Source organism: Microcaecilia unicolor, chromosome 2, assembly GCF_901765095.1.
Source record: "Microcaecilia unicolor chromosome 2, aMicUni1.1, whole genome shotgun sequence".
Classification (NCBI taxonomy): domain Eukaryota; kingdom Metazoa; phylum Chordata; class Amphibia; order Gymnophiona; family Siphonopidae; genus Microcaecilia; species Microcaecilia unicolor.
In genome coordinates, this window is record NC_044032.1 from 383,400,058 (window position 1) to 383,422,347 (window position 22,290).

Consider the following 22,290-nt stretch of genomic DNA (forward strand, 5'->3'; position numbering starts at 1 on the left):
GGTATGGATGGGCAGACTGGATAGATCATGTGGTCTTCATCTGCCATCATTGTGTTCTCGGGAGGCAGGAGCCTGAACCCTGTGCCTGTTTGTACAGATAGGTTAGTGTTAGAGCGCCCCCTCGCCCACATACACATAAAACATCTAGATGTGAACAAATTAAGGGGTACTTTTACAAAGGCGCGCTGAAAAATGGCTTGCAGTAGTGTAGGCGCGGGTTTTGGGCGCGCACCAATCCATTTTTTACTGTGCACCGATCGATTTTTTAGCGCGCCTGTAAAAAAAGGCCTCTTTTTTTGCTGAAAATGGACGTGCGGCAAAATCAAAATTGACGCACATCCATTTTGGGTCTGAGACCTTACCGCCAGCCATTGACCTAGTGGTAACTGGTAAAGAATCTGGGCGGTAATGACCTACGCGTGTCAAATGCCACTTGGCGCGCATCCATTACGCGTACCAGAAAATAAAAAACATTTTTCAGACGCGCATAGCAGACGCGTGCCAAAATTGAAATTACCGCATGGGCCACACGGTAACCGGGCGGTAACTCCAATTTGGCACCTACGCAGCTTAGTAAAAGGGCCCCTAAGGGAGGAAGTTATCAATGTGGGCTACCATTTGGACATGTTATTTTAAAATTGTTAACCCCAGTTATTAATAACTAGGTCTCATTGCATAAAATGGGCTATAGTTAAGATGGGTTATTTTACTGTTAATCTGGGTTATTAGTAACTAGATCTCATTGTATATAAAAGAACGTAAGAACAGCCATTCTGGATCAGCTCAATGGTCCATCTAGCCCAGTACCCTTCTTTCAGCAGTGACCAATCCAGGTCAAAAGTACCTGGCAGAAACCCAAATAGTGGCAATATTCCATGCTACCAATCTCAGGGCAAGCAGTGGCTTCCCCATGTCCATCTCAATAACAGACTATGGACTTTTCCTCCAGGAACTTGTCCAAACCTTTTTTATACCCAGATAGATTAACCACGGTTAGCAGATCCTCCAGCAGTGAGTTCCAGAGCTTAACTATTCTTTGAGTGAAAAAATATTTCCTTCTATTTGTTTTTAAAGCATTTCCATGTAATGTCATTGAGTGTCCCCTGGTCTTTGTACTTTTTGAGAGTGAAAAATCGATTCACTTTTACCTGTTCTACACCACTCAGGATTTTATAGACCTCAATCATATCCCCACCCCCCCCCCCCCCCCCCCCCCCCTCAGCTGCCTCTTTTCCAATATGAAGAGCCCTAACCTCTTCAGCCTTTCCTCATAAGGGAGGAGTTCCATCACCTTTATCATATAAAATGGAACCTGCTCTTAAATAGCACGAGTTAGGGGTAAAATAACCTGTCCTAATGGTAGTCAACATAGATAACTTTTCCCCTAAGTGCACTCTTACCCAGAATACACGAGACTGAAGCCAGTAATCAAATGCTGACAGTATGTACACACCTTGGGTGAATGTCTTCAAAAAATATTAAATAAATCCTAATAAATAAATCTTACAGAGAAAGCAATTACCTAGTTTGTTCTCCTAGAAACCCACACTGGCACTGCCCATTGCCATTTCTCAACATAAAGAGACAGGCCTGTTAACGGATGTGCTGTCTGTAATTTCAACCAGCCAAGCAAAATTACTGGTATAGTTATAAATATCACTGTCCAGAAAATGTCAGCGTGTTTAAAATTCTAATGAAATCGGGCATATGCTATGAGCCCAATCATGGCGATTCTTTTGAGTACAGCTTTCTGTATAATGGTATTTTGGGAGTATAATGTACACAAAGGGCCTATCTGGAAGAATAAACACTGATGGTGATGTCAAGGAACTCTCTTTGATGGATTCTCTGAAGCAGTAACCAGGGTTTTTTTTTTTTTTTCAGCCTTAGACCTTTCTAGTGTATTGTAGTATAGCAAAGGAAACTCTCCTGGGGACCAAGCTCTGTTTCCCTGAACAATTGTCTAACAGAACAGGAGTATTTAATAGAAGTATCTTTTAAAATGGGTATTTCCCTTTAGTCTGCTCCTGTTTATAAATAAATGAAAACATGATTCAGAATTCCCTGTCTATATATTTTAGATACTGCACAAACATACATACATTATTCGCTGTAACATTTTGCCTAACATATTTTTACATTGGAGCACTTGCCAGTATTTCCCTCTGTATCTGATATACCATTATCACGTGTTTTGTGGGTTGAAATCAGGCACTAAAATGAGGGGTCCTTTTACAAAGGCACGCTGAAAAATGGTTTGCGGTAGTGTAGGCGCGGGTTTGGGGCGCACGCTGGTCCAATTTTTAGCACGCCTGTAAAAAAGTCCTTTTTTTGCCGAAAATGGACATGCGGCAAAATGAAAATTGCCGTGCATCCATTTTGGGTCTGAGACCTTACCACCAGCCATTGACCTAGCGGTAAGGGCTCACGCTGTAACCGGGTGGTAATGGTCTATATGTGTAAAATGCTGATTACAGCCCGATTACCACCCATGCGCCAGAAAATACAAATATTTTCTGGTGTGCATAGCAGATGCACGTCAAAAATGAAATTACTGCAAGAGCCACACGGTAGTCAGGCGCATTGGGTGCGCGTAGACGCTTACGTGGCTTAGTGAAAGGGCCCCTGCGTGGTTTGCCAAACTTGCAGGTGCTATAATTCCAGAGCTATGAATACAGATTCATTTCATATTACTAACTGTTGGCAGAGCAACGTATCATCAGTGAGGAGCAGAAGAGGTCAGATGAGTTTCTAGGAGTCAGGTATTACTGCCATTCCAGACATGTCAAGATTCCAGTTCATAGTCCCTGAGCCAGGGATTTGCTCTAATCACCTTCTTGGGGTACAAAGGAGTAATTTATCTGGTTATCATATTTGGTTATGGTTCCCAAAGGTTTTTTCTGCCTTTTGAATACCCACAAATATTTATCTGGTGTGGATAGCATGAAATGGACTGATCTCTCTTGCATGATGGTTTCTTTTAGCTAGGCTGATGATATAAATTGATCTCATATTGTCTGTATTAAACAGTGTCCTATATAGGAAGGTTTCATGAATGTTTCTATCCAGGAGGGACTCGTGGGAGCTTCTTTTCTGTTGCAACATAAATCAGAAGATGGGCGTCCTTCTCCCAGAGACGTCCAAATTGGTATAATCGAAACCCGATTTTGGACGTCTCCAACTGCAGTCCGTCGCAAGGACGTCCAAATTTCAAGGGGGCGTGTCGGAGGTGTAGCGAAGGTGGGACTTGGGCATGCCTAACACTTGGATGTCTTTGACCCATAATCAAAAAGAACAAGGACGTCCCTGATGAACACTTGGACGTTTTCACCCAGACGTGTTTTTATTACGAATAAGGCACAAAAAGGTGCCCGAAATGACCAGATGACCACCGGAGAGAATCGAGGATGACCTCCCATTACTACCCCAGTGGTCACTAACCCCCTCCCACCCTCAAAAAACATCTTTAAAAATATGTTGTGCCAACCTCTATGCCAGCCTCAGATGTCATACTCAGGTCCATGACAGCGCATGCGGGTCCCTGGAGCAGTTGTAGTGGGTACTGCAGTGCACTTCAGACAGGCGGACCTAGGCCCATACCCCCCCTACCTGTTACATTTGTGGAGGGAACAGTGAGCTCTCCAAAACCCACCACAAACCCACTGTACCCATATATAGGTGCCCCCCCTTCACCTGTAAGGGCTATGGTAGTGGTGTACCGTTGTGGGTAGTGGGGTTTGGGTTTTTTTTTGGGGGGGGGGGCTCAGCACACAAGGTATGTTCCTGGGAGCATTTTATGAAGTCCACTGCAGTGCCCCCTAGGGTGCCTGGTTGATGTCCTGGCATGTTAGGGGGACCAGTGCACTACAAATGCTGGCTCCTCCCACGCCTAAATGGCTCGCATTTGGACGTTTTTGACATGGACGTCTTTGGTTTCGAAAATCGCCGAAAATCAGAAACGTCCATATCTAGGGATGTCCAAATCTAGGGATGTCCAAATTTAAGGATTTGGCCGTCTCTGACGGTATTTTTGAAACAAAAGATGGACGTCCATCTTTGTTAAAAAATACGGGTTTTCCCGCCCCTGGATTTCACCGTTTTACAAGGATGTCCAAATCGCAACTTGGATGTTTCTTTTGAAAATGCCCTCCACGTCTCCTACATCCACTGAGTTATTGAATTACCCCCTTAGTGAATAATTTTATAAATAGGATATAAAACTTATGGGACAGAAAGGCATAGAAATTAAACTTATGCAATAATAGAAACTTATCCACCTATTTGCTTTTATATAACTCCTTCCCCTCAGGAAATGCCTATCCCTACACTTGTTTTGAGTCTTGCACAATCTCCTAGTCAAATTTAAGCGACTGTGTGTATTTTACAAAATACATGTGCAAGTCACAAATCCACCCTGGGAACATGTCAGCTAACTCTGGATAAAATTCAGCATGTGTAGCCTGGACGGGTTTATAAGCATCTATTTCTGCAGCTGCAAAGAAGGCTTATACAATTACCCCTTTAAATCTAAATCTTTTTTATTGTACACCGCCTTGCTCTTTGCTTAAAGAAAGGCGGTTTATCAAATAAAGTAAACCATAAACCATAAATAATTTTAAAGGGATGAGGAAATTATGGTAGACGTAAGGGTGCCATCTTTCATCAAGGATCTTGTGGCTGCCTCCAGGGTATCTCAGGGATTCTCTCAGAGCACTTCAGTTCAATATTATCATGAGTGATGCTGCAGAGCATTTAGAAAGAAAAGATTTTCATTTTGCAGAAGGCATTAAGATCTGCTAAGCAGTAGATATCCTTGCGAGAGTGCATAGAATGTGAATATGTGGCAGTTTAAGATTTAAAACAGAAAGGTTTAAAGCCCATGCTTGAGATACAGAAATCCAGAGGAGCGGTGCTTGATAGGATAGGGGGATGGGTGGTTTAGAGAGGGAAATACCCACAGCATCATGAAGGTATAAAAATCAGTATGATATGGCAGGTACCAGAGCCAGAGGGATTCAAGAGTGCATAATCAATAGAAGACTGGAATTAAATCATGTCTCTGTATAATTCAGGGATGGGCAACCATGGTCCTCAAGGGCCACAACTCGGTTAGGTTTTCAAAGATTTCCACAATGAATATGCATGAGATTGATCTGCATGTACTGCTTCCATTGTATGCAAATAAAGCTTATGCATATTCATTGTGGAAATCTTTAAAAACTGACTGGGTTGTGGCCCTTGAGGACTGTGGTTGCCTACCCCTGGTATAATTAGTTGGCGACACCCCACCTAGAATATTCTATCCAGTTCGGAAGTCTCTGTCTCCAAAAGGATATGGACAGCCTAGAGGCAGTCCAGAGAAAGGCTAGCAAAAATGCTTATGAAACAATGTTGAAGAACCTACAGAAGGGAAATATGAAAGACACATTCATATACTACTACTATTTAGCATTTCTATAGTGCTACAAGGCGTACGCAGCGCTGCACAACATAGAAGAAAGACAGTCCCTGCTCAAAGAGCTTACAATCTAATAGACAAAAAATAAAGTAAGCAAATCAAATCAATTAATGTGTACAGGAAGGAGGAGAGGAGGGTAGGTGGTGGCGAGTGGTTACAAGTGGTTACGAGTCAAAAGCAATGTTAAAGAAGTGGGCTTTCAGTCTAGATTTAAAGGTGGCCAAGGATGGGGCAAGACGTAGGGGCTCAGGAAGTTTATTCCAGGCGTAGGGTGCAGTGAGACAGAAGGCGCGAAGTCTGGAGTTGGCAGTAGTGGAGAAGGGAACAGATAAGAAGGATTTATCCATGGAGCGGAGTGCACGGGAAGGGGTGTAGGGAAGGACGAGTGTGGAGAGATACTGGGGAGCAGCAGAGTGAGTACATTTATAGGTTAGTAGAAGAAGTTTGAACAGGATACGAAAACGGATAGAGAGCCAGTGAAGCGACTTGAGGAGAGGGGTAGTATGAGTAAAGCGACCCTGGCGGAAGACGAGACGGGCAGCAGAGTTTTGAACCGATTAGACAGGGGAGAGGTGACTAAGTGGGAGGCCAGCAAGAAGCAGATTGCAGTAGTCTAAACGAGAGGTGACAAGGATGTGGATGAGGGTTTTGGTAGAGTGCTCAGAAAGAAAGGGGCGGATTTTACGGATGTTGTAAAGAAAGAAACGACAGGTCTTGGCGATCTGCTGGATATGAGCAGAGAAGGAGAGAGAAGAGTCAAAGATGACCCCATGGTTTCGAGCTGAGGAGACAGGGATAATGAGAGAGCCATCAACAGAAATAGAACACGGGGGGAGTGGGGAGGTGGGTTTGGGGGGAAAAATGAGAAGCTCGGTTTTGGTCATGTTTAATTTCAGGTGGCGTTGAGACATCCAGACAGCAATGTCAGACAAGCACGCTGAAACTTTGGTTTGGATGCAAGGTGAGATATCAGGGGTAGAAAGGTAGATTAGGGAGTCATCAGCATAGAGATGGTAGGAAAAGCCATGGGATGAGATTAATGAACCAAGGGAAGAAGTGTAGATAGCAAAGAGGAGGGGACCAAGAACAGAACCCTGAGGTACGCTGACAGGCAGAGGGATAGAAGTAGAAGAGGATCCACCAGAGTGAACACTGAAGGTGCGGAGGGAGAGGTAGGAAGAGAACCAGGAAAGGACAGAGCCCTGGAATCCAAGTGAGGACAGGGTATCGAGGAGTATGCTGTGATTGACAGTGTCAAAAGCAGCGGAAAGATCAAGAAGAATGAGGATGGAATAGAGACCTCTGGATTTAGCCAGTAATAGGTCATTGGAGACTTTAGTAAGCGCAGTTTCGGTTGAGTGGAGAGGACGAAAACCAGATTGTAGTGGGTCAAGAATAGCATGTGAGGACAGAAAATCAAGGCAGCAGCGGTGAACAGCACGCTCAAGTAATTTGGAGAGAAAGGGAAGGAGGGAGATGGGTCGGTAATTAGAGGGACAAGTAGGGTCGCGTGAAGGCTTCTTAAGGAAACCTTTTAAAGAGGAAAGAGTGCTCTAGAACAAGAGGTCATAGAGGTGTGGAAGGGTAGACTCAGGAGGAACACTGAAAATATTCTTCATGGAAAGGGTGTGAATACATGGAGCAACCTCCCAGCAGGGACAGTGGAGGCAAAATAACTCAGTAGCTGAGTAACTGAATTCAGGAGAGCCTGGCATGAGCAGAGAGAAGCGACATGAAAGCCAGAGGTTGGCTGGGGAGGGGTGGGGGGTGACACTGCACTGAGTCTGTCTCAAAGAACAATGTGCCTGTGTTTTTCATGACAGGCCCAACTATGTGTGGAATACCCTCCCTTTGGAGTTAAGACAGATGAATTCCCTTAGTATCCTTTAGAAAACATCTTAAAGCTTTTCTGTTTCAACAAGCTTTTACTTGATTTTTATTTGACTGTGGTGTAAGATTAAACTGTTAGAGGCCCTTTTTTACTAAGCCATGATAGGCACTAGTGCGTGCCTACTGCACACCAAAAAGCAGTGCCGTGGGACATGCTTAGGTGTCCGCAGTAGTGTACTGATCAGTGTGTGCTAAAAATAGTTTGGGGGGGGGGGTTGCGTAGGAGGTGTGCTTGTGGGTGGAGAGTAGCTGGGCTCTGTGGTAATCGGGTAGCATGGGTACATTGCCACACACTGCCCAATTGGCACGGGAGTAACCTGGGAGCCCTTACCGCCTAGTAAATAGGTGGCAGTAAGGGCTCCCTTGGTAATGGCCATGCACTAATTGGGAAAATAGTGCATGGACATTTTACCGCCCTACTAAAAGTGGCCACAATGTACAGTAAACCCAAGTGCTATAAATAGCGCTGGCTACTTTTGAGTTCGGCTTAGTAAAAGGGCCCCTTAATGTGTTAGTGTATTTGAATTTGCTAGAGTTTAGATTTTTATTGATGTTTTATAATGCTTAAGGTTGTATATTTTAAATATGTATGTGAGATTGCAATCCTTTCATAAGTGGGATATAAATCCTTTAAACAAGTAAATGAATAAACCTGAAAGGACTAGATGGTTCTTACAGCCCTTATTTGCCTTCCTATTCTGTTTCCCTCCTACTTTTATCTTTTTTTCTGTACCTCACGGCTCCTGCTCCCAGCCCATAACTGTAACAAATGAGGCCTTTTCACCCTCAGCTTTGAGTACATTGCATTCTGGCGCTGTTCCTGAAAGTGCTCTCCCTGCATTGATGAAAAGCAGGCATGCAGCGTCACTTTGAAACTTATCCCAGGAAAAACCCCTCACTCATTTTTACCTGTAAAATTGCAGGATACCTTTTCTGAGTAAAAAATACATTCATACTTTTAAAATTTAACTCCCCCACCCTCCCCCCGCAGTCCCACCCTTACCTCCAGTATCCATTCCCCATACAGGTTTAGCTTTATTAAAATTTAATATACCGCTAAATACAAAAGAAAACATCAAAGTAGTTTACAATTTAAAAAAATCATGTAGAAAAGAACTCCATTCTTTAGATAGTATAAACCTAATCATACACATCATTGAACTTCCCTCCCTCCCTCCCATATAAATATCAGCAATCTTATCAGCCTGTAAAAATATGTGTGACATGGCATTGAGGGCCAGATTTTATATATGATGCCTAGAAAATCCACGTGGAAAACATTTCTGCCTAAGGGGTATGTTTACTAAGGCGCGTTAGCGTTTTTAACGCTCCTTTAAAGTTAAGGCGCGTTAAATGCTAACCCGCCAATACATTCCTATAGGTGCATTAGCATTTGACTCGTGTTAGCGTTTAACGCACGTTAAAAACACTAACGCACCTATAAGGTGCCTTTGTAAACACAGGTCTAAATATATAAGCAGCACCTATATTTAGGTACGGTAAATAGATTACACTTAGTTGATATTCAAGCATCCAAAATTACGTGCCTCCATTTACACAGTGAAAACATGACATAAATCCCAGCATGTAGATTTAGCCCCAGAGGGCTTTAGTCTATAACTGCACGCAAATTTTGGGACGCCTATGAAATGCCCATTTCCCTGCCCATAGCCACACCCCTTATTGCCCGCACACATTAAAATTTAGGCACAGTGCATTACAAAATACACTTAAGGAGTTGTGCGCGTAATTTTTTAATTTTTGACAATTAGTGCTCTTTATTGCTTGTTAAGTGCTGTTATCAACGACGATTGGCTTGTTAAGCCAGTTAAGTTATGCGCATTGTTACAGAGTACACTTGGATTTCAGCATGGAACGCTAGGCGTGCTATATAGAATCCGGGGATGAGTGTGCACTTTTACCCAGGTATAGGGTGGACGGTTTTATAGGGGTTAATTTTCATCGGTAAAGCAGTGTTTTACAGTACTTGTAGAAACGGCGTTGAAAATGATCCTGTCTGAGAAAACCAGCGTAAGGTACAAGTGTGTATGCTTTACAGGTCCCTGCTCCTTTGGTGGCCACGTGCTTCAGGATGGAGAGGAGTGGCAGATGAGTCGCTGTGCAAAGTGTCGCTGCAGAAGTGGTGCAGTGCAGTGCTTCACTACGGAGTGCCCGCCCTTGATCTGTGCCCAGGTAAGAGTATCTGAGTATCCGGTCATGTTTTACCACCAGGTACTATTGTAAAGCCTACAGTCCCTGCACAAGACCTGGGAAATCTTTATTAACGAAGAATTAGAAAAAAGGTGACAAATAAGGAAAGAGTTCTAGTTGATTTGAAATAATATATAACGTAATGAGAGCTAGGTGTAGCTTTCCATAACACAAAAACGTGTCTAAGAGCTTATGGTGCTAATTTTGGAAGCAGATGGATGTCTCAAAAAGGCCAAAAAGAAAAATCCATCCTCTGAAAACATCCAAATCGCAATTGTTGAAAGCAGAATTTGGACATTTTACTCTGCGGTTCATCCAAATAGCAAGGGAACGTGTTGGAGGCGTGTTTTGGGCGGGACTAGGGTACACCCAAAATTAGGACATCTTTCACTTATAATGGTATAGGAAGAAACATCCAATGCAAAAAAAGGACATTTTCATCTAGATCTGTTTCAGTCATATCCAAGGTCCAAAAAGGTGCCCTAATTGAGTAGCTAACCATTGGAGGGATGAAGGCATGAGCCCTCCTTAATCTCCCAGTGGTTACTGACCCTCTCCTAAAGAAGTGACAGTGGATACCGGGCTGTATGAGAGCTTCTGGTATTATGGACATTCCTAATAGAGTACGACTGGTAGCGCTATAGAAATGATTTATAGTAGTAGTAGAAGAGCAGCAGTCAAGAATATGGAGTAGCCTAATGGTCAGTGCATTGGACTTTGAACAATGGGACTCAGATGTAACTCCGCTACTCTTTTATTTCTGTACAAATACGTGAGTTCTTCTGGAACATAGATTTACCTATTGCACCTGAATTTATAGCACACCTACAAGAGTTATGGCTGTTGTAGTGGAGTACCTTTAGGTACAGTAGGTTTTTATCAGTTCTTGGAGGGCTCATAATAACATAAAGGAATTAAGGTGAAATTTGTATCTGGGTTCCGTTGTTTAAAGTCCACTGCACTTGCCACTAGGCTGCCCCTCTGCTCTGCAGGGACATGTGTGTGACCATTTTTGTACAAATGATGCCAGACAGAACTTGTTGTGCCTGGTTTTTTGGACGTTTCATTTTGGAAACTAGCCGTTCGTTTTGGATGTTTTCAGAGCAAGAATGTTCTCCTCACATATTTTCGAACAGGAGATCTTGACGACGTTTTTCCTGTTTGAAAATGGCTGTGGGATGGGCATTTTTTTCACATTCTTTTGAAATTGCTCCTCCATGTGTTATTTTAGGAGGGCATGTGGAAAGTAATAACATGCAGCTAGTTTTGATTGAGAATTTCACCTATGCACAAAGGTGCCTGAAATGACCAGATGATCACCGGAGAGAAGCGGGGATGACCTCCCGTTACTCCCCCAGTGGTCACTAACCCCCTCCACCCTCAAAAAACATCTTAAAAATATTTCGTGCCAGTCTCTATGGCAGCCTCAGATGTCATACTCAGATCCATGACAGTGTATGCAGGTCCCTGGAGCAGTGTTAGTGGGTACTGCAGTGCACTTCAGACAGGCGGACCCAGGCCCATACTCCCCCCCCCCCACCGCTAACATTTGTGGAGGAAACAGCGAGCCCTCCAAAACCCACCAGAAACCCACTGTACCCACATCTAGGTGCCCTCCTTCACCCGTAAGGGCTATGGTAGTGGTGTACAGTTGTGAGTAGTGGGTTTTGGGGGGCTCAGCATACAAGGTAAGGGAGCTATGTACCTGGGAGTATTTTCTGCAGTGCTCCCTAGGGTTCCCGGTTGGTGTCATGGCATGTCATGGGGACCAGTGCACTAGAAATACTGGCTCCTCCCACGTCCAAATGGCTTGCATTTGGACGTTTTAGATTTGGATGTCTTTGGTTTCGATAAGCGCCGAAAGTCAAAGATGTCCACGTCTAGGGACGTCCATGTCTAAGGACGTCCAAATTCAAGGAAGTCCTAGGTATTTTCAAAACGAAAGATGGACGTCCATCTTTTTTCAAAAATACGGTTTTCCCCACCCCCAGATTTGGACCTTTTTCAAAGACAACCAAATCCAAACATATATGTTTCTTTTGAAAATGCCCCTCTATATCACCTATGCATCATGCATCTGGGAAATTCCCCCAACCCTTCACAGTGGCCCCAGAATAATATTGTAAAAAATTATTATTGAAGGAGAAGTGGAGAAGGGAACACTTTTGACCTTGTGGTTTCAGCTCATTAACCTCCAATTAAAAGGTTCACTTTTGAGCTTTGAAAAAAAAATGTAATATATTGTAGTTTTCCCCAGGAAATCTTCTCACTGTCAGAGTCCCAGCACAGGCTCCCAGTGATGCAGGGAGCTGTATATCTCCAATTAAGCACATTCATACACAACTACCCAGCAGCCCCTTCAGCAAGATCCCTAGAGGCAAAGCAAATTAGCTAGCAACACTGACCAAGCACTGGATCTCACACAAAGGGAGGGCAGATGGTAGAAACTCATTTCATTCACATCCTGGGCATTTCCTATGTAAGTCCAGCAATAACAAACTACATAAAAAAAAATAAGGAAAAAAAAAAAGCATTTAGTTAACCATAAAGACCTAATAGTCCAACTTCTCTCCTCCAAAACCAAAACACTCATGGCTCATAGAGCTCGACCATGCACCCAACCTGCATCGCTCCAGAGCTATGAGCAATAACTATAACTAATATAAAAGGAAAGAAAATCATTTGCCTCAAGTTGTTGGCCGATACCTTATTCACAGACTGAGAGACCAAAAATGGTTTAGCTTGTTGCACACTAATAGATCAGTGGGCTGAGAACCAGAGAAGTCCAGTTTAAATCCCACTGCAGCTCTTTGTGTCCTTGAGCCAGTCATTTAACCCTTCATTGCCTCAGACAGGGAAATACTTACTGTAGCTGAAATTACCTGACCTTGAGCTGCAACTGAAAATGTGTGAGTTAAATAAATATTGTAGCTTTCCCTGCCACTCCAGTCTCTAATTTAGCAGGTTAGAGCATGGCATAATGACGTAATTTCTTTTGCATATCACTGAATTCAGCTTGCTGATACTGAAGCTCAGCTGAAAAGTTTTGAAAAATGGACGCTGGTGAACCTTGGGGTGAAATCTCGCCTGCTTCGCACGCTGCTGCCGTTATCTGTGCCTTGTGCCTATAGTAGTGCAGTCTGATAATGAGGACTCTGACCTCTCTGCTGGTGTGGGTCCCAAGGCCCTGTGCATCCTATCGATGATAAACTTGCCGGTTATAGAGGTGAATTGCAACACTTGTATTAGCCGCTCAAAAACAAAGTCTGCCGGGCTAGGGCTTTATGCATTTTTAGGCAGCCCGACTAGTGAAGATCATTTCTCAGGCTTCAGTTTTCTAAATCTTTGTTTGGTGGTGAGCACATTAACACAACATTCAAGTTTCCCCATACCTCCTGCTCTGTCCTCCAGGTCATGTACATGCTCTACCATATCATGAATGAGATCACTGATCTATCTTTTTTACAATTATCTCCAGCCACATGAGTAGGCTTTGTTGAATTAGTGTAACTGCTGAAGCAGCCATTCATGGTAGCAGCCATGCCCTTCAGGAGGTCAAGTAATCCCCACCTCTGATTTATTTTCCTCTATAGGCTCCTCTTGTGCGGTGTTGTTTTAAGGGGTTCAGCCTTTCACCAGGGTACTTGGCAGCTGATTTTTCTTTGTAGCTTTTTTTGTGGTGATCAAGCCATTTAAGTTTTCTTTATCTGTAGATTTGAACATATTAGAGCAGTTCTGGAGCACTTAGCTTATGCAATTCAGTCAGGGAGTACTTGCTCTGCATTTACCTCTTACACTGCCATAACTGGAAGTCATCATAACAAAACAGTTTAATTGTGAAAGGAGAAGACATATGGATAATCAGAGAATATTTAAGAGAAGCATGGTTAATATGCAAATTTATGAGAACTGAAAACTATCTTTATAGTATTCTAGACCAGTGTAATTTAACATTGTTCCCTATCAGAATTTGACTTGAAAGGTCACTGTTCCAAGTGAGGCACGCTGCTTACTGTTGGTTAATAATCAACAATAGCCCCATTTTAGGTAGAATAGAGAAATCATAAGAGAGACATCCAGGTCGGTATGTGTCAGATTCTAGAGGTGGTTTATTAAAGAATCTTCCAACATGGAGCCTTTTCTAAAATATATGTAGGAATGATTGTGTACATACCAGCTTTCCGCAACAGGAGCAATCATTTTACAATCGCCAATGTCTGAAACCCCAGCAGAGACAGGTGGAGGAGCATTTTCGATATGATGTCTAAGTCTGAATTTGGACGTTTTACAAAAAAAGTCCTAATCCAGAACAGGAAAGGAGGTCATTTTGTACAAAAAAAAATGTCTATCTTTCCCTTTTGAAAATACTGTTTGGAAAAAGGTTTTGTGATTTGGACGTTTTATTTTTTGATCCATTTTCAAACAAAAAACGTCCAATTGCAAAACATCCAAAATAGAGGAGGAGTGGCTTAATGGTTAGTGCAGCAGGCTTTGATCCTGGTAACATGGGTTCAATTCCCACTGCAGCTCCTTGTGACTTTGGGCAAGTCAAATGCACAAGGGGCGTTTTTGGATATGATGTCTGAATTTGGACTTTTTTGTAAAATGTCCAAACTCAGAACTGGAAGGGTCATTTTCTACAAAAAAAAAGTCTATCTTTTCCTTTTGAAAATGCTGTTTGGAAAAACATTTTGTGATTTTTGTTTGAAAATAGACCAAACAATAAAACGTCCAAAACGTCCGAATGCAAAACGTACAAAACACACAAGAAAATCTACAATACAGTGAAACCGTTCACATGTTCTAAGTGTGGTAAAAGCTTTGGTTATAATGTAAATCTCAAAGCGCATCAGAAAGTCCACATGGGAGTAAAACCATTTACATGTTCTGAGTGTGGTAAAAGCTTTGGTTGGAAAGAAAGCCTCACACGGCATCAGAGAATCCATACAGGGATGAAAAACCATTTACATGCACTGAGGAGTAGGCATAGAGGGGCATAATTGAACGAAAACGTCTATCTCCAAGGGCGTTTATCTCCGAGAATGGGTCCGTGAAGGGGCGGACCGAACCGTATTTTCACAAAAAATAGACGTCCATGTTTTATTTGACAATTTGTGAGCTGGGCGTTTTTGTTTTTCAGCGATAATGGAAAATGAAAGCGCCCCGCTCAAAAACGAATAAATCCAAGGCATTTGTTCGTGGGAGGGGCCAGGATTCGTAGTGCACTGGTCCCCCTCACATGCCAGGACACCAACCGGGCACCCTAGGGGGCACTTTTACAAAAAAAAAAAAAAGGTAAAAGAGCTCCCAGGTGCATAGCACCCTTCCCTTGTGTGTTGAGCCCCCCAAATCCCCCTCAAAACCCACTGCCCACAAGTCTACACCATTACTATAGCCCTAAGGGGTGAAGGGGGGCACCTACATGTGGGTACAGTGGGTTTGGGGGGTTGGACGACTAATAAGCATTAAGAAGCACAATTGTAACAGGTAGGGGGGGATGGGCATGGGTCCACCTGCCTGAAGTCCACTGCACCCCCTAACTACTGCTCCAGGGACCTGCATACTGCTGCCAGGGAGGTGGGTATGACATTTGAGGGTGAAAATAAAAAGTTGTGAAACATCATTTTTTTGTGGTGGGAGGGGGTTAGTGACCACTGGGGGAGTCAGGGGAGGTCATCCCCGATTCCCTCTGGGGGTAATTTGGTCATTTAAGGCACTTTTTGGGGCCTTATTTGTGAAAAAACAGGGTCCAGGAAAAGTGCCCTAAATTCTCGCTAAAAACGCATACTTTTTTTCTATTATCGGCAAAAGGCGCCCATCTCTGATCGCCCGATAACCACGCCCCAATTCCACCTTCACCACGCCTCCGACACGCCCCCGTCAACTTTGTACGCTTCCACGATGGAGTGCAGTTGAAAACGTCCAAGTTCAGCTTTCGATTATACCGCTTTATTCGTTTTTGTGAGATAAACGTCTATCTCCCAATTTGGGTCACAATATAGGCATTTTTCTATTTCGATTATAAGCAGGATAGTAACATAGTAGATGACGGCAGAAAAAGACCTGCACGGTCCATCCAGTCTGCCCAACAAGATAACTCACATGTGCTACTTTTTGTGTATACCCTACTTTGATTTGTACCTGTGCTCTTCAGGGCACAGACCGTATAAGTCTGCCCAGCACTATCCCTGCTTCCCACCGCCGGCTCTGGCACAGACCGTATAAGTCTGCCCAGCACTATATAAAAGCTTCAGTTGTATTGGGACAGGTAATTAGGGAATGTACACGCTTGCTATGAAGTATGAAAAAATAGCTCTGGTATTTAGATATATATAATGAGATCTCCTTTTTATCTATAGATCTGAATTCAAAGCCCAAATCTACTGATAAATAAGGCTCAGATGTTATTAAAAAAAAATAGAAAGCTTGGCATCAGGTAGAATAGTGGAAAAGTGACATCCCAGGAATGCAATAGGGCAACCTTGGGGGCACTGCAGTGGACTTTATAAAATGCTCCCAGGTACACATCTCACCATTGCTCCCTTACCTTGTCTGCTGAGCCCACCCAAAACCCACTACCCCCAACTGTACACCACTACAGCACCAATATGTGGATACAGTGGGTTTCTGGTGGGGTTTAGAGGAATCACAGTTTCCTCCACAAGTGTAACAGGTTGGGGGAGGTAGAAGCCTGGGTCCACCTGTCTGCAGTGCACTGCACCACTATTAGACTACTCCAGGGACCTGCATGCTATTCTAATGGACCTGGGTATAACATCTGAGGCTGGCATAGAGGCTGGCAAGTAATATTTTTAATCACATTTTTTGGGTGGGAGGGGGTTAGTGACCACTGGGGGAGTAAGGGGAGGTGATCCCTGATTTTCTCCAGTGGTCATCTGGTCATTTGGAGCACCTTTGTGTGTGGAGTAAAGTAGTAGCCTAGTGGTAAGTGCAGCAGACTTTTATCTTGGGGAAGTGGGTTCAATTCCCACTGCAGCTATTTGTTATAAAAACAGGTCTAGCTCAAAAAGTCTTAGTCCTGGACTTTTTTGTTTTGTTCCATTATGGCTGAAAAATGTCTAAGTCTTAGGAACACCCAAGTCCCGCCCTGAACACGCCCCTGAAATGCCCCCTTGAGATTTGGACGTAGTTCTGACGGACTTCAGAGAAAAACGTCTAAAAAGAGGTTTCAAAAATACAAATTTGGACGTTTTTGTCAGAAAAACGTCCAAATGCAGACTTATGTCACTTTTTGGATGTTTTTGTCTTTTGAAAATGAGCCTGTTAGTGTCTTAAGTGTCCATAGTTATATGTGTTAAGTTTGTATTTCAGAACCTTTGACATGAGTGCTGACACATAGATGTGTGACGTTTTGGAAATCTGCACATCTAAATGCTCCCAATTAAGAACAGAGCCTGCAATCATTCAGCATAATCAGTTTGGTGGGGGGAGAGGGAACTTGGGGATTAAAGGAGTGACCCACTCTATCTAATCCCTCCTATAGAGCATTGGCAGAAATCAGCACTTTTATAAAACTATGCATTCCCAGGAGCAGGTGGAAATTCCAATATTAATCACAATGATCATAGACATTCAATCCCCTTCTGAAATGGGGAATGCACATTTTTTTTTTGTCCTGCCTAAACTCTGTCCCTTGCCGTGTACAAAATAAGACCAAAAATATGTATTTTTTTCCGTTCAAAATTTTTATTATATTTTGTAAATTACAGTACAAAAGTGTGGAAATGATGTTGAAATTGTAATCTTTTAGGTACAAAGACCAAAAATATTATAATGTCTCTGTATCATTCCATGGTGCGACCTTACCTTGAGTATTGTGTTCATTCTGGTTACCATATCTCAAAAAGAGATATGGTCTATAAAATCCTGAGTGGTGTAGAACAGGTAGAAGTGAATTGATTTTTCACTCATTCAAAAAGTACAAAGACTAGGGGACACTCAAGGAAGTTACATGGAAATACTTTTAAAACAAATAGGAGGAAATGTTTTTTAAAGAATAGTTAAGCTTTGGAACTTGTTGCTGGAGGATGTGATATCAGCAGTTAGCGTATCTGGGTTTATAAAAGTTTGGATAAGTTCCTGGAGGAAAAGTCCATAGTCTGTTATTGAGATGGACATGGGGCTTGCCTTGGGATTGGTAGCATGGAATGTTGCTACTAATTAGGTTTGTGCCAGGTACTTGGCCACTATTGGAAGCAGGATACTGGCCTAGATGGCCTGTTGGTCTGACCCAGTATGGCTATTCTTATGTTCGTATGTTCATATATAGCAAGTTTTCAAATGTAAATCCTGGCTTTCTACAATGGGGTATGTAAATGCTGGTATTTAAGTGTTGAAATCATGACTTGGACTTCTAAAATAAGGGCCTAAGGGGAATTCCATAAGTGGGTGCCACAGGTTAGTTGCCTAGATGCAGCACCTGAGCACTAATTCTATAAGGCATCCAGACTCCATTATTGAATACTAGCATATGTCGGCATCTGCACACCTGCATTTCAGTGTGCTTTTATGCCATGTCAGTAACAGGTGTAAATGGGCACACCTAAATATGGCACTTTAGTGTGTAACCTACAGTGTTCTACACCAGATTCTGCCCATATGCACCCCCCCTGCACTTACGTGCTGAGCAAGTTGCACGTGTCAGTTAGAGAATACTGTTTAGTGCCAGGGTTGGTGTTAGATGGTAGCAAACACTGAAATTGCCCTGGGAGTCTCAGGCCTTCCTGCAAGCAGGCATTAATACCAGCCCTGCAGAGCACGCAACTAGTGTGTATGTATGTATTTATTTATTTATGGCATTTGTACCCCACATTATCCCAAACAAGTTTGGGGTCAGTGTGGCTTACATCAAACTTTTAAAGCAAATTACAGTAAGATAATTATAACAAAAATACAAAACAATAGGTAAAAACATCCAAGCAGTAAGATGACTCATTTTGAAATAACAAATTAACTAAAAGAATAACAGTCACCAACAGTGGCAAGGAATTCACTAAATAAGAAATAAGAATGCTTTCAACAATTTACGGAATTTCAAGTAGACAGTAACATATCTGAGTGATTTTGGTAGGGAATTCCATTTCCTAGTAATTTGGTATGTGAAGCTTGCATCATGAATAGATCTGTAACATTTTTATAACACGGAAAATGGAGGAGAAGATAGTCTCTTGATGTCGGATGAGCATTACGTAAAGATAATTCTAACAAGTATTGCAAAAGACCAAATAAAATTTGATAAACAAGTACATATAGTTTAAAGGTAACTCTTGCATTTATTGGAAGCCAATGCAGTTTGATTAAAAGAGGAGCTGACGGTGAATCGGGGGCTTTACATACGTATTCTGAGCTGTTTGAAGGTTTTTGATAAGAGAGACTTTTAGGCCTGAGTAAACGGCATTACAGTTCTAATAAAATTTGGATAGCACTAAAGATTGAACTAAAGAGCGGAAAAAGGAGTTAGAAAAGAAAGTCCTCAGTTTTTTCAATCCCCACAGAGAATTAAAGACACTAGAAATCACCACAGAAATCTGAGGTTCAAATGATAGGTACTGGTCGATAGTTATTCCTAAGATTTTCATGGTGGTAGAACAAGGGGTAGGACACATTATCAACAGTGAAGTTTTTATTAGTCATTGGGTGGGCAGAATTAGGATTAAGAACTTGGTTTTATCATTATTCAGTTTTAATTTAAATTTGGTATCTCAAGATTCTATCAGAACCAAGCCAGACTTAATTCTAGGTAAGATTTCATCTGTTTTCTTTAAATGGTATGTAAATAGTGACATCATCAATGTAAATAAAGGTATTAAAGCCATTTGATTCCAGTAATCTACCTAGTGGATCATAATTATATTAAACAGAATGGGAGAGAGAGAAAAACCCCGAGGCATCCCACACACAGAGAGCCAGGGAGAAGAAATATTACCAGATAACTTTACTTGATATTGTCTTGACTTTAAGAAACCATTGAACCATTGCAGGACTTCACCACAAATGCCAAACTGATCCATCAGACTCGGTAAAATATTATGGTCAACCGTGTCAAATGTGCTGGAGTTATGTGTGCATTCATTGTGCATAAGTGATAGTGTTGTCTAACTTTAGTGTGCAAATGGTGCTAATATTTAGGTGGCAAAGTTGTAGAATGAGGGGGTAAATGTTTAGTTAACGCATTGTCTGCTTATGCATTTGTACTTGTTTAGTGAATGAGGGTTTCTGTGGTTACAGCGTATGTTTAAAAACATATTTTCACCATGGGATAGTGGTCACACGGTCACTTGTAGGTCGTACAGTTTTGTATATCTGCAATAACTTATAAGGGAGCAGCACCACACTGGTTATTCCCCAACAGTAGTGAATGGAGCGCTGGGTGTGTTAAGGATGTGATTGGGTTGGGTATCTGCCAGCACACTTACAGTGCATTAAACCTCCATGATATTATCTTGCCTATGCTGTGTCTGTACTGCTGTCCTTGCTTCTCTCTCAAACATCATTACTTTTTCTTGAATGTGTAGGATGAAAGCCCAGCAATCATGCCTGGAAAGTGTTGTCCAGAATGTGTCCAGAAATCCTGCTCGGTCTCTGGAAGAGAGTTTCAGGTAATAATTTCTAGTGTTGCATGAAAATAAACATGTACATATCTCAAAATTGTCTACTTAAAAGTTGAGAGGTTTTTAGATATATTTGATTTATTGCCTTTATAAAAGTTATTAATTAGGTACTTTTTTGACATTTCACATGGGCATTCTGTTATAAAATTACCCCATGTTGCCCATTTGTAACAAATATATATGGAATAATTCTATATAATATGGGCACATATGATGCTACAATTTATTTTATTTATTTAAGATATTTATAGCCTGCCTATGAACTAGGCAGGTTACAAGAAAAACAAACATAATAAAATGACAAAATCACATATAAAAACATAATCAGCATATAACTCTATCATCTTCATAAAATACAAAAACACTGGATAAGAATCCTAAGTATGCCTGTGTAAACAAGAGCGCCTTAAGCTGTTTCTTAAAAATGTCAAACTTCTGCAGCAGATGAAGTCGAAGCGGTAGATCATTCCACCCACTAGGGCCAGCATAAGATAATGCGGCCTTTGCCACAACAGAAGAGTGCAAGCACTTAAATGATGAAACAGTCAAGCGCTGTGTATTTTCAGAGTGTAATACTTGCATAGGCTTCTAATACTGTAATACCTTGCTAAAATATTCAGGAACTGAATCATGTAAAGTCTGAAAAACCAAAGATAGCAATTTAAAACAAACTGTATATACAATTGGCAACCAATGAAGAGCTTTCGTTGCACCTGTAACAGACTCAAAACGTCCTAAACCAAAAATCATGCATACAGCAGCATGTTGAACGACCTGTAACACATGCATTCTGGCCCCTGTAATACCCAATAAAAGGCTATTACAGTAATCTAATTTTGTAAGCACCAAACTCTGAACCAAAATCTGGAAATCAAACTTTGGCAATAACAGTTTTAACTTGGGATTTTCAACTGAAAAAAACCCACATTTGTACCATTCTTGAGCAATGTGTTTGCATAGAAACCATGAATCAATGACAACACTCAAGTCATTAGAATACAGGCATAAGCCACCTAAAGATGTGTATATTTTGCAGGTAGTGGTACACAAGGGTGGCATCTGGGCAGAGTATGGGCAAGATTTTAAGTTATGCACGTAACTGACAGAATACTCTGCATGCAGTTATGCTCTATGACTGGTGTGTGTATATCCGGTTATGCTAGTAGAGTCCTGGTTAATCGACCTTCTGACACTGGATTAACCAACAGTCAGTTCACCAGGGTACACCCAGTCTTCCCCCCCCCCAACCCAAGGTACACTTCTCCTGCCCACTCATCCTCGAACACCAGCTGTCTCCCTGATCTCAGTCCCTATCTCTCTAATCTTAGATCCCCCCTCCAAATTGCCTACCCTCAGCCACCTGACAAAGGTAGGCCACCCCGTAGGAGCCAGAGTTCAAGGCAGCCATTTTCAAAATGGAGCTTGTATGGGCAGGAGCGTGAGGAGATGTTCCTGCCCTTAACTCACCCCTGGACCACTAGGGCTTCTGAAGGTAAACCGCAGGGAAAGGGGACCTACCTTTGTCCGGTGGCCTTGGGGAGGCAGTGTATGTGGGGGGGGGGGGGAGGTCTGAGATCAGGGAGGTGGAAGGAGGCAGGGTCCGAGATCAGGGAGGCAGCTGCTGTTTGGGGGTGGGTGGATAGGGGAAGAGTTTCTGAGTGTGGCTGTTGGGCAGATGCAGTTGGTCTTGGAAATCTGACTTTTCAGTTATCCCACAATTAAATCAGATAATCGAGACTCTGTTGTATTCTATAAATGGAAGTAGGTGCCTGCTTTCTTCTATAAAATAGATGCCACATAGGCGCCCTCTGGACATCTAAATATAGAGCACTTTTACAGAATTACCCCAAAGGGATTGGATTAGCACAGTCCTGTCCAAGTTCAGTCCTCAAGGGCTGCAAACATGAATTTGCATAGGAGACATTTGCCTGCCCACTACCTCCATTGTATGCAAATCTCCCTCATGCGTATTTATTAAACATACCTTGAAAATCTGGCCTATTTGTTGCCCTTGAGGACTGAACTTGAACATGCCTGGATTAGCTCAAATAGAGCTTCTGGGAAAGTAGGCGATTAATACATGTAATTAATAAATAAAAT

The 22,290-nt window shown here is 42.3% G+C and overlaps 1 protein-coding gene across 1 annotated transcript in view; it reads left to right on the plus strand.

The window, feature by feature from the left end:
- Positions 1-22,290, plus strand: part of FRAS1 (Fraser extracellular matrix complex subunit 1) — a 689,426-nt gene that overhangs the window by 256,960 nt on the left and 410,176 nt on the right. Inside the window, 2 exon segments of the mRNA XM_030190549.1 lie at positions 9,408-9,541; positions 20,095-20,178. Of these exon segments, the coding sequence (XP_030046409.1) occupies positions 9,408-9,541; positions 20,095-20,178 (218 nt within the window).